Source organism: Euprymna scolopes, chromosome 10 (genome assembly GCF_053919585.1).
Source record: "Euprymna scolopes isolate OS-2025 chromosome 10, ASM5391958v1, whole genome shotgun sequence".
NCBI lineage: Eukaryota > Metazoa > Mollusca > Cephalopoda > Sepiida > Sepiolidae > Euprymna > Euprymna scolopes.
Genome location: NC_136491.1, coordinates 41,893,586 through 41,907,428, shown reverse-complemented (window position 1 = coordinate 41,907,428; position 13,843 = coordinate 41,893,586). Strand labels below are relative to the sequence as shown.

Below are 13,843 nucleotides of genomic sequence, written 5' to 3'. Positions count from 1 at the left end.
AACATTTTTTTTTTTGAAATTAGCCGTTAATAGAAAATCGTGATTTTATTCTGAACTTAAGCTAGTAACGTTTTAAGAAGCTTACGATATAAAAGAAAAGGCTGATGGGGGGGGGGGTTCTTCAGAAAGTAAGTTGGTGCCGTTATAAGTAATTTCGAGATAAGATGGAAGCCGGTATTGGACTAGAAAAAAAGCTAGCATTTAATAAAACAGAAATACACAAATTAAATACTGAAATAAAATGGAGTTGTTAATATTTTTAATCTAAAATAAAAAGGATGATTGAAATCACTTATCTCAACAAAAACAATTCCGTCTCCAAATTGCAAACTGTGTTGAAAGAACTTCAGTTAGTAGCGTTCAAAACATTTTTTTTTTTAAATTAGCCGTTAATAGAAAATCGTGATTTTATTCTGAACTTAAGCTAGTAACGTTTTAAGAAGCTTACGATATAAAAGAAAAGGCTGATGGGGGGGGTTCTTCAGAAAGTAAGTTGGTGCCGTTATAAGTAATTTCGAGATAAGATGGAAGCCGGTATTGGACTAGAAAAAAAGCTAGCATTTAATAAAACAGAAATACACAAATTAAATACTGAAATAAAATGGAGTTGTTAATATTTTAAATCTAAAATAAAAAGCATGATTGAAATCACTTATCTCAACAAAAACAATTCCGTCTCCGAATTGCAAACTGTGTTGAAAGAACTTCAGTTAGTAGCGTTCAAAACATTTTTTTTTTGAAATTAGCCGTTAATAGAAAATCGTGATTTTATTCTGAACTTAAGCTAGTAACGTTTTAAGAAGCTTACGATATAAAAGAAAAGGCTGATGGGGGGGGGGTTCTTCAGAAAGTAAGTTGGTGCCGTTATAAGTAATTTCGAGATAAGATGGAAGCCGGTATTGGACTAGAAAAAAAGCTAGCATTTAATAAAACAGAAATACACAAATTAAATACTGAAATAAAATGGAGTTGTTAATATTTTTAATCTAAAATAAAAAGGATGATTGAAATCACTTATCTCAACAAAAACAATTCCGTCTCCAAATTGCAAACTGTGTTGAAAGAACTTCAGTTAGTAGCGTTCAAAACATTTTTTTTTTGAAATTAGCCGTTAATAGAAAATCGTGATTTTATTCTGAACTTAAGCTAGTAACGTTTTAAGAAGCTTACGATATAAAAGAAAAGGCTGATGGGGGGGGGTTCTTCAGAAAGTAAGTTGGTGCCGTTATAAGTAATTTCGAGATAAGATGGAAGCCGGTATTGGACTAGAAAAAAAGCTAGCATTTAATAAAACAGAAATACACAAATTAAATACTGAAATAAAATGGAGTTGTTAATATTTTAAATCTAAAATAAAAAGCATGATTGAAATCACTTATCTCAACAAAAACAATTCCGTCTCCAAATTGCAAACTGTGTTGAAAGAACTTCAGTTAGTAGCGTTCAAAACATTTTTTTTTTGAAATTAGCCGTTAATAGAAAATCGTGATTTTATTCTGAACTTAAGCTAGTAACGTTTTAAGAAGCTTACGATATAAAAGAAAAGGCTGATGGGGGGGGGTTCTTCAGAAAGTAAGTTGGTGCCGTTATAAGTAATTTCGAGATAAGATGGAAGCCGGTATTGGACTAGAAAAAAAGCTAGCATTTAATAAAACAGAAATACACAAATTAAATACTGAAATAAAATGGAGTTGTTAATATTTTAAATCTAAAATTAAAAGCATGATTGAAATCACTTATCTCAACAAAAACAATTCCGTCTCCAAATTGCAAACTGTGTTGAAAGAACTTCAGTTAGTAGCGTTCAAAACATTTTTTTTTTGAAATTAGCCGTTAATAGAAAATCGTGATTTTATTCTGAACTTAAGCTAGTAACGTTTTAAGAAGCTTACGATATAAAAGAAAAGGCTGATGGGGGGGGGGGTTCTTCAGAAAGTAAGTTGGTGCCGTTATAAGTAATTTCGAGATAAGATGGAAGCCGGTATTGGACTAGAAAAAAAGCTAGCATTTAATAAAACAGAAATACACAAATTAAATACTGAAATAAAATGGAGTTGTTAATATTTTAAATCTAAAATAAAAAGCATGATTGAAATCACTTATCTCAACAAAAACAATTCCGTCTCCGAATTGCAAACTGTGTTGAAAGAACTTCAGTTAGTAGCGTTCAAAACATTTTTTTTTTGAAATTAGCCGTTAATAGAAAATCGTGATTTTATTCTGAACTTAAGCTAGTAACGTTTTAAGAAGCTTACGATATAAAAGAAAAGGCTGATGGGGGGGGGGTTCTTCAGAAAGTAAGTTGGTGCCGTTATAAGTAATTTCGAGATAAGATGGAAGCCGGTATTGGACTAGAAAAAAAGCTAGCATTTAATAAAACAGAAATACACAAATTAAATACTGAAATAAAATGGAGTTGTTAATATTTTAAATCTAAAATAAAAAGGATGATTGAAATCACTTATCTCAACAAAAACAATTCCGTCTCCAAATTGCAAACTGTGTTGAAAGAACTTCAGTTAGTAGCGTTCAAAACATTTTTTTTTTTGAAATTAGCCGTTAATAGAAAATCGTGATTTTATTCTGAACTTAAGCTAGTAACGTTTTAGGAAGCTTACGATATAAAAGAAAAGGCTGATGGGGGGGGGTCTTCAGAAAGTAAGTTGGTGCCGTTATAAGTAATTTCGAGATAAGATGGAAGCCGGTATTGGACTAGAAAAAAAGCTAGCATTTAATAAAACAGAAATACACAAATTAAATACTGAAATAAAATGGAGTTGTTAATATTTTAAATCTAAAATAAAAAGCATGATTGAAATCACTTATCTCAACAAAAACAATTCCGTCTCCAAATTGCAAACTGTGTTGAAAGAACTTCAGTTAGTAGCGTTCAAAACATTTTTTTTTTTAAATTAGCCGTTAATAGAAAATCGTGATTTTATTCTGAACTTAAGCTAGTAACGTTTTAAGAAGCTTACGATATAAAAGAAAAGGCTGATGCGGGGGGGGGGGTTCTTCCGAAAGTAAGTTGGTGCCGTTATAAGTAATTTTGAGATAAGATGGAAGCCGGTATTGGACTAGAAAAAAAGCTAGCATTTAATAAAACAGAAATACACAAATTAAATACTGAAATAAAATGGAGTTGTTAATATTTTTAATCTAAAATAAAAAGGATGATTGAAATCACTTATCTCAACAAGAACAATTCCGTCTCCAAACTGCAAACTGTGTTGAAAGAACTTCAGTTAGTAGCGTTCAAAACATTTTTTTTTTTAAATTAGCCGTTAATAGAAAATCGTGATTTTATTCTGAACTTAAGCTAGTAACGTTTTAAGAAGCTTACGATATAAAAGAAAAGGCTGATGGGGGGGGGGGGTTCTTCAGAAAGTAAGTTGGTGCCGTTATAAGTAATTTCGAGATAAGATGGAAGCCGGTATTGGACTAGAAAAAAAGCTAGCATTTAATAAAACAGAAATACACAAATTAAATACTGAAATAAAATGGAGTTGTTAATATTTTTAATCTAAAATAAAAAGGATGATTGAAATCACTTATCTCAACAAAAACAATTCCGTCTCCAAACTGCAAACTGTGTTGAAAGAACTTCAGTTAGTAGCGTTCAAAACATTTTTTTTTTTAAATTAGCCGTTAATAGAAAATCGTGATTTTATTCTGAACTTAAGCTAGTAACGTTTTAAGAAGCTTACGATATAAAAGAAAAGGCTGATGGGGGGGGGGGGTTCTTCAGAAAGTAAGTTGGTGCCGTTATAAGTAATTTCGAGATAAGATGGAAGCCGGTATTGGACTAGAAAAAAAGCTAGCATTTAATAAAACAGAAATACACAAATTAAATACTGAAATAAAATGGAGTTGTTAATATTTTTAATCTAAAATAAAAAGGATGATTGAAATCACTTATCTCAACAAAAACAATTCCGTCTCCAAATTGCAAACTGTGTTGAAAGAACTTCAGTTAGTAGCGTTCAAAACATTTTTTTTTTGAAATTAGCCGTTAATAGAAAATCGTGATTTTATTCTGAACTTAAGCTAGTAACGTTTTAGGAAGCTTACGATATAAAAGAAAAGGCTGATGGGGGGGGGGTTCTTCAGAAAGTAAGTTGGTGCCGTTATAAGTAATTTCGAGATAAGATGGAAGCCGGTATTGGACTAGAAAAAAAGCTAGCATTTAATAAAACAGAAATACACAAATTAAATACTGAAATAAAATGGAGTTGTTAATATTTTAAATCTAAAATAAAAAGCATGATTGAAATCACTTATCTCAACAAAAACAATTCCGTCTCCAAATTGCAAACTGTGTTGAAAGAACTTCAGTTAGTAGCGTTCAAAACATTTTTTTTTTTGAAATTAGCCGTTAATAGAAAATCGTGATTTTATTCTGAACTTAAGCTAGTTACGTTTTAAGAAGCTTACGATATAAAAGAAAAGGCTGATGGGGGGGGGGGGTTCTTCAGAAAGTAAGTTGGTGCCGTTATAAGTAATTTCGAGATAAGATGGAAGCCGGTATTGGACTAGAAAAAAAGCTAGCATTTAATAAAACAGAAATACACAAATTAAATACTGAAATAAAATGGAGTTGTTAATATTTTTAATCTAAAATAAAAAGCATGATTGAAATCACTTATCTCAACAAAAACAATTCCGTCTCCAAATTGCAAACTGTGTTGAAAGAACTTCAGTTAGTAGCGTTCAAAAAATTTTTTTTTTTGAAATTAGCCGTTAATAGAAAATCGTGATTTTATTCTGAACTTAAGCTAGTAACGTTTTAAGAAGCTTACGATATAAAAGAAAAGGCTGATGGGGGGGGGGTTCTTCAGAAAGTAAGTTGGTGCCGTTATAAGTAATTTCGAGATAAGATGGAAGCCGGTATTGGACTAGAAAAAAAGCTAGCATTTAATAAAACAGAAATACACAAATTAAATACTGAAATAAAATGGAGTTGTTAATATTTTTAATCTAAAATAAAAAGGATGATTGAAATCACTTATCTCAACAAAAACAATTCCGTCTCCAAATTGCAAACTGTGTTGAAAGAACTTCAGTTAGTAGCGTTCAAAACATTTTTTTTTTGAAATTAGCCGTTAATAGAAAATCGTGATTTTATTCTGAACTTAAGCTAGTAACGTTTTAAGAAGCTTACGATATAAAAGAAAAGGCTGATGGGGGGGGTTCTTCAGAAAGTAAGTTGGTGCCGTTATAAGTAATTTCGAGATAAGATGGAAGCCGGTATTGGACTAGAAAAAAAGCTAGCATTTAATAAAACAGAAATACACAAATTAAATACTGAAATAAAATGGAGTTGTTAATATTTTAAATCTAAAATAAAAAGCATGATTGAAATCACTTATCTCAACAAAAACAATTCCGTCTCCGAATTGCAAACTGTGTTGAAAGAACTTCAGTTAGTAGCGTTCAAAACATTTTTTTTTTGAAATTAGCCGTTAATAGAAAATCGTGATTTTATTCTGAACTTAAGCTAGTAACGTTTTAAGAAGCTTACGATATAAAAGAAAAGGCTGATGGGGGGGGGGTTCTTCAGAAAGTAAGTTGGTGCCGTTATAAGTAATTTCGAGATAAGATGGAAGCCGGTATTGGACTAGAAAAAAAGCTAGCATTTAATAAAACAGAAATACACAAATTAAATACTGAAATAAAATAGAGTTGTTAATATTTTTAATCTAAAATAAAAAGGATGATTGAAATCACTTATCTCAACAAAAACAATTCCGTCTCCAAATTGCAAACTGTGTTGAAAGAACTTCAGTTAGTAGCGTTCAAAACATTTTTTTTTTGAAATTAGCCGTTAATAGAAAATCGTGATTTTATTCTGAACTTAAGCTAGTAACGTTTTAAGAAGCTTACGATATAAAAGAAAAGGCTGATGGGGGGGGGGTTCTTCAGAAAGTAAGTTGGTGCCGTTATAAGTAATTTCGAGATAAGATGGAAGCCGGTATTGGACTAGAAAAAAAGCTAGCATTTAATAAAACAGAAATACACAAATTAAATACTGAAATAAAATGGAGTTGTTAATATTTTAAATCTAAAATAAAAAGCATGATTGAAATCACTTATCTCAACAAAAACAATTCCGTCTCCAAATTGCAAACTGTGTTGAAAGAACTTCAGTTAGTAGCGTTCAAAACATTTTTTTTTTTAAATTAGCCGTTAATAGAAAATCGTGATTTTATTCTGAACTTAAGCTAGTAACGTTTTAAGAAGCTTACGATATAAAAGAAAAGGCTGATGGGGGGGGGGTTCTTCAGAAAGTAAGTTGGTGCCGTTATAAGTAATTTCGAGATAAGATGGAAGCCGGTATTGGACTAGAAAAAAAGCTAGCATTTAATAAAACAGAAATACACAAATTAAATACTGAAATAAAATGGAGTTGTTAATATTTTAAATCTAAAATAAAAAGCATGATTGAAATCACTTATCTCAACAAAAACAATTCCGTCTCCAAATTGCAAACTGTGTTGAAAGAACTTCAGTTAGTAGCGTTCAAAACATTTTTTTTTTTTAAATTAGCCGTTAATAGAAAATCGTGATTTTATTCTGAACTTAAGCTAGTAACGTTTTAAGAAGCTTACGATATAAAAGAAAAGGCTGATGGGGGGGGGGTTCTTCAGAAAGTAAGTTGGTGCCGTTATAAGTAATTTCGAGATAAGATGGAAGCCGGTATTGGACTAGAAAAAAAGCTAGCATTTAATAAAACAGAAATACACAAATTAAATACTGAAATAAAATGGAGTTGTTAATATTTTAAATCTAAAATAAAAAGCATGATTGAAATCACTTATCTCAACAAAAACAATTCCGTCTCCGAATTGCAAACTGTGTTGAAAGAACTTCAGTTAGTAGCGTTCAAAACATTTTTTTTTTGAAATTAGCCGTTAATAGAAAATCGTGATTTTATTCTGAACTTAAGCTAGTAACGTTTTAAGAAGCTTACGATATAAAAGAAAAGGCTGATGGGGGGGGGTTCTTCAGAAAGTAAGTTGGTGCCGTTATAAGTAATTTCGAGATAAGATGGAAGCCGGTATTGGACTAGAAAAAAAGCTAGCATTTAATAAAACAGAAATACACAAATTAAATACTGAAATAAAATGGAGTTGTTAATATTTTAAATCTAAAATAAAAAGGATGATTGAAATCACTTATCTCAACAAAAACAATTCCGTCTCCAAATTGCAAACTGTGTTGAAAGAACTTCAGTTAGTAGCGTTCAAAACATTTTTTTTTTTGAAATTAGCCGTTAATAGAAAATCGTGATTTTATTCTGAACTTAAGCTAGTAACGTTTTAAGAAGCTTACGATATAAAAGAAAAGGCTGATGGGGGGGGGGTTCTTCAGAAAGTAAGTTGGTGCCGTTATAAGTAATTTCGAGATAAGATGGAAGCCGGTATTGGACTAGAAAAAAAAGCTAGCATTTAATAAAACAGAAATACACAAATTAAATACTGAAATAAAATGGAGTTGTTAATATTTTAAATCTAAAATAAAAAGCATGATTGAAATCACTTATCTCAACAAAAACAATTCCTTCTCCAAATTGCAAACTGTGTTGAAAGAACTTCAGTTAGTAGCGTTCAAAACATTTTTTTTTTTAAATTAGCCGTTAATAGAAAATCGTGATTTTATTCTGAACTTAAGCTAGTAACGTTTTAAGAAGCTTACGATATAAAAGAAAAGGCTGATGGGGGGGGGTTCTTCAGAAAGTAAGTTGGTGCCATTATAAGTAATTTCGAGATAAGATGGAAGCCGGTATTGGACTAGAAAAAAAGCTAGCATTTAATAAAACAGAAATACACAAATTAAATACTGAAATAAAATGGAGTTGTTAATATTTTAAATCTAAAATAAAAAGCATGATTGAAATCACTTATCTCAACAAAAACAATTCCGTCTCCAAATTGCAAACTGTGTTGAAAGAACTTCAGTTAGTAGCGTTCAAAACATTTTTTTTTTGAAATTAGCCGTTAATAGAAAATCGTGATTTTATTCTGAACTTAAGCTAGTAACGTTTTAAGAAGCTTACGATATAAAAGAAAAGGCTGATGGGGGGGGGGGGTTCTTCAGAAAGTAAGTTGGTGCCGTTATAAGTAATTTCGAGATAAGATGGAAGCCGGTATTGGACTAGAAAAAAAGCTAGCATTTAATAAAACAGAAATACACAAATTAAATACTGAAATAAAATGGAGTTGTTAATATTTTAAATCTAAAATAAAAAGCATGATTGAAATCACTTATCTCAACAAAAACAATTCCGTCTCCAAATTGCAAACTGTGTTGAAAGAACTTCAGTTAGTAGCGTTCAAAACATTTTTTTTTTGAAATTAGCCGTTAATAGAAAATCGTGATTTATAGCTTAATAGAAAGAATGACAATTTTTAGCTTAATAGAAAGAATGACAATGGAGAGCACGTAATTTACCAATGCACACAAGAAAGCTGAAATAGGATTGTTAATCCAGATATAACAGTGATTGGGACAAAGGACCGGACAATAGAGGTCTTTATATTTAGAGTTAGTGTAATGATGTTGCATGCCTGGGTAACACCAATTCACCCTACTTGCGGGCTAGGGGTTAGGTGGGGGTGTTTGACATGAGGTTTAAGAAATTCATTCCTTTCTCCTAAGACTGGAATATGTTTTTATTGCTGCTATGGTGAACGGCAAAGTGAAGTTGATGTTAGTGATGGGAAGTATGCTCTGATATCTAAGAAGATATTGTCATTGGGCCACCTGTTTTTATTTTAAGTATCGATGATGGGAATTAAACTGAAAGATGGAAGGGCATAGCTGATAATAGTTTCTTTAAGAAAAAAATGAGTTAGAGAGCAGGTAAAAAGAAAATTAAAGAGAAATATGGTTTAAGATAGAGAAAGAAAAGATTCAGAAGAAAAGAGAAAAGAAAAACAAGAGAGAAAGAAAAGAGTAATCTCCCAGAGGAGGAAATGCTAATCTCAAAGAGATTGTGGTCGGAATTAAGGTTCAATAAAAACCATTGTTTTTTGGGAATGAGAGGACTGACTGGCTGGTATCGAAGAGTATGCATCATTTTGGGCTCTGGCCGATGAGCCAGAAACCTCCCCAGAAGAGCTAAGTTGAAAAGCACTTGCCCTGGACTAAGAAGCTGTCTGAACGAACATGTTAGAAACATCCTGTATCATTAAGAACCCAAAGAATTAACTTTCCTTTGCACAAAGTGTACCCTGAATATCTTATGAATAATTATTCTCTTTTGTAAAAAAAAAAAAAACCCCAAAAAAATGATCTCTGAGTTATTATTAAATGTCTTTGATTTGAAAACTCAGTTAATTACAGTGCCGACACCATGGCCAACCTGGACTGCACTGAGAGAAGTGATATACCAGTGACACTAGAGCATCTACGAAAAAGAACCAACAAACAACCAACTGGCGTGCAAAAAGTATTGGTTCACGGACTAAGGGTCATATGCGTTTTGTGTGCACCAGAGCAGTAGTTCTAGTGACCTGTGAGAATGTGGTCACTCTTGAAAGGTCCACCACTAGATAAAGATAAAAGTGTATCCACAGAGATTTGGGATTTAGTGCACATTTTCTTGCCTGTATGTAAGATGAAAACTCGTCCAGGGTGGTGTTACATTTTTGGTCCCATGAACCAAGATTGCGACAAATACACCCCAAAATGGTATTGCATTAGTTTACGGGTAGTTTGTGGAGTGGTAATGAGTTTTGAAACAATTTATTATAGGAACAATTTATGGACTGTCTCTTAGTTTGTGACAAAGATAATTTCCAGCTGGAGGCAGTTGAATGAGCAGACTAGGATGATGAGTTGATGTCAACTAACAACAAAGAGGCCTCGACAGACTATGTAGATGCAGACCTTAGCGTTCAGAGGGTTGTTTTCCACAATAGCGTTGAACATGCACCCAGTTCCCAACTGATATCGAGTGTCCAACAGAATGTGATAGGAGTCTGTTTTCTCTTGTGTGTGTGTGCGCTTTTTTTTACAAGGTAGTTACCACTTATCAAGGCCCGGAAGCCACTCGGGGATAAGGGTTATTGCATATACAGTACGTTAGTATTGGAGATTTGATAAAGTGTCTTACTTAAGGGGGCGGTTCATCAGGAATTTGTTTATGTTGGACTTGAAGACATCCAGGTTGTAGTCAGGTGGGAAACAGGCAAACGGAACAGAGTTCCACAGGCGTGTGCATGCGCTTCTCAGAAAGAAGCTTTGTTCATGGAATCTATGTGTTGTTTACTTTTTATATTTGCTACCATGACATTTATTGGGCGAGTATCTAATAGTATTTTGTTTTATTTTTAAATCATTATCGAAACTTAAAAAATGTAAGAGTCAACTCGCGCCCATTTTTTTTTTTTTTTTTTTTTTTTTTTAGTGTTCTCGTGTAATGTTTTTGGAACCGAATAAATGTTTTAAAGTAAAAACACCCGGCTAGGTAGAAAAGTAAATAGAACATTTCATAGTGGTAACATTTATTTGCTAAATATTTCGTTTTTTTTTTTTTTTTTTTTTTTTTTTACCACTTTTCGTACCTTTGTCTATTGTATAACAAACCCAGAAATTACTTTGTAATGAGGACGGTATTAATTCTAGTCACCGTGAGCGACATGTCCATTGAATGTTGTTATACCTCAAATACCGACTGACCGAATGTAAGGGACACAACTCCAAAATGCACATTATCTAAACAAACTACAAATGGAAAAGAGTTACCTCCCTTCCAGGTACAAAACGTTTAATGCTTCTTGTATAGAAATCTGCTTCCATCTAACACTTCTGTTTGTATTTTTTATTTTTATTTTGTAGGATGTCTCGTGGGATGGATCGTGGCCGAGTTGAATTCAATGACCCAAGACGCGTTAATTCCAAGGCTTACCAACATCGATGTGTTAAAACTTTGCTTGAGGTTTAAAACATTTTTTTTTATCCACTGTGTATAACAATAAAGCATTTTTTAAATCATTATTTGAATTATTCAAACTATTAGACGCATCTTGAATATTATTCTCACAACGTTTCAGCTGGTATAACCTCTGACTTTCTTTAGGTATGTCTTATCGAACTCCACATTCTGTATGGAATTTTGAAACTTTTTATTTAATCCACAAGAATAGATTTTTCTTATCGCATCAGCCATGACCAGATATTAGTCTAAGTAAGTTTTTTTTTATTGTATATCCTTACTGAGGATCGAACTTTCAACCTCAAGAAGACTGTCACTTAGAACTGATTAGTAGCAGTTTTTATCCGTTACACCACAGATTTTTGTGAATGTAAAGATTGTTGGGTTCGAGAAGATGTTTCTCGAAAATTGTTGGAAGTTATATTGACCAAAATAATATTGCAGATGAAAGTATATAAATAATGAAAATTATTTATCTTTTAAAAAATTCCCAAATATATATTTTTTTAATTTATGACTTTTTTTTTATTTATACTGTTATACTTGAATGATCCGATTTAAATACCAGTTTATAGTGTCTGACCTTAGGAAGATAAATTTGGACCATATAGGGAGATGTGCGCAGAAGAGTAGACTTCGATGGTATGGCCACGTTGGAAGAATGGATGAAGGTTCTGGTGTTAGATGTAGAACAGTTAAAGTAGCAGATTTAGTTCATAAGGGAAGAACATTGCCAAGGCTGCTGCAAATACAGTGGGTTCACTCTATCATGCTAGAAAACTACTCATCCGAGAGCATCTAGTATTCATTCATGCATAGAGTATTATAGCCATATCTGGGCTGGTGCACAACTATTAGTCTTCCACTCTTAGACAGGGTCCAAAAAAGAGTCTCCAATCTAATAGGTCCTGCACTATCAACCAAGCTCCAACCTCTGTCCCATCACTGCAATGCTACATTCCTGTGTTTGTTTTACAAGTACATTGATGAAAGCGTTCAAGGGATTTGCAAACTTCACAAAACATGTCATTAGAAATATCAACTTTCAATTTCCAATTTCAATGCATCAATTTTTCTTGGTTTGATGCAATAAATTTTGTCTTTGAGATATTTCCACAAAGAAGAAATTCATGAGCATGAGGTCTGGAGGATATTACCCTTCGTATAGTACTCCTTTGTTCAATCCATGTGTCTGAAAAAGCTGCATCAAGGTGATATCATACATTGCGATGGTAGTGGTGAGGTGCTCCATCTTTCTGAAAGTAAATCTCTCCATCATCACAAAACATTTTAAATTTATGGACCGACAGACTGCTGAAGCACCAGTGACAATTATGTTTCGCAAATTCCCTTCTGAATTGTCTTTGCATTTCAGTGGCATTTTTGGTCTTCCGATGACATTTTGGGACAGACTTCCTCTTTTCTGAACTAAGTTAATTTGCGATTCTGTGATTAATTAATAACACTTGTAATCCAAAAATGGTAGCATGTTAGTGACAGTTAAAGTTTGAGTACATTTTTTTTTTAGACTCTGTGTGTGTGTGTGTGTGTATATATAACTACTTCATTTACTCACATAAAATTAATATACGAAAGTATAGATTTATGCGTAAACTTTAAGTATTTACTTCAAAAGTGCTTAATACGTAGGTAGAACTAGTTAGTAATTTATAAAATACTAGCAAAGATACCCGTGCTTCGCACGGAGCTTTGTTGCGCACTCAGGTACCGATTTGGAGAAGCAATTTTGAGAAGTCTGCTGTAGCTGTGTTATCAGAGATATAGGCTCTCATATTAGTAGTCAGTCTCTTCACTATAACGTGCCTCCAGAGATAGGATTGTTTCAAACTTGCATTGACAATGTTAGCCCTTGTGCGATTTTTAACCACTGGGAGGATTTGACGGAAATCACCGCAAAATAAGGTTGGAATGCCACCCATGGGATTCTTGTTTCCTGTGATGTCTTGCAGTGTTCGGTCAATTGCTTCATAAACACTCTTGTGCGTCATTGGAGCTTCGTCTACAATGATTGCAGAGGTGTCTCTAATTACATTTGCCAAGGCTGAGTTACCAGTAATTTTGCAAACTGGCTGATCCATTCGATGAGTATCCAAGGGTACTTTAAAAGTGCTGTGAAGAGTGCGGCCACCTTGTAGTAGAGTAGCAGCAATGCCACTGGATGCTGTTGCAAGCACAATCTTTCTCATGGATCTAATCTTTGCAAGGATCAAATTGATTACAAAAGTCTTGCCCGTACCACCTGGAGCATCAAGAAACATCATGTTTTTGTTCATTTCACCTTGTGCTTCCAACATTGCCATGAATGAATTGTAAACTTCTCTTTGAGAATCGGTCAGTTTTTCTTGCATATTTTCTGCTTGTAGGGAAAGTTCTTCAAGATTATAAGTAACTTCACGTTGATACTCTCTCGCGAGTCTTTCATCTCTCCCTTGCGTTGGTGCAGGTAATCCATAGCTTGCCAATGGTTGACCGCACATAAGGAGAACTTTTTCTTCAATTAGACAAAGAGTTTTATTGTAGATGTCCTCATTAAAATCTGCTTCTGGATTGTTAACTTCTTGCCTGTATCTGTGAAGAATGTCTTCAGATATTACATCACGAAAAGCCATCCAGATCTCAAGAGGATTTCTTGGCTCACAGGCTGTTAAAATTATCACAAATAGGCTTCGCAAATTTGAAGGTGATTGAGTGGCACTTGCCTCTCCTACTGCTTGATGCAAGTGATGGTCATTTTCTAGAAGGCCTCGAGCAAGGCACGCTGCTCTGTATGTTTCAAACACCTGACCATTGTATGCTCGCAAATTTTGAGAAAAAGTTGGACCAGCAACCTCATTGAGCAACAGGCGTAAGAAATAACACTCCCCTGCTTTTGGACTAATCGTG

General features: G+C 33.2%; 1 protein-coding gene across 1 annotated transcript in view; it reads left to right on the top strand.

Moving 5' to 3' along the window:
- Window positions 1–13,843, top strand: part of LOC145285937 (kinetochore protein NDC80 homolog) — a 151,103-nt gene that overhangs the window by 45,560 nt on the left and 91,700 nt on the right. The window contains exon 3 of the mRNA XM_080134443.1: window positions 10,843–10,942. Coding sequence (XP_079990569.1) covers window positions 10,843–10,942 — 100 coding nt within the window. The remainder of the gene's footprint in view (window positions 1–10,842; window positions 10,943–13,843) is intronic.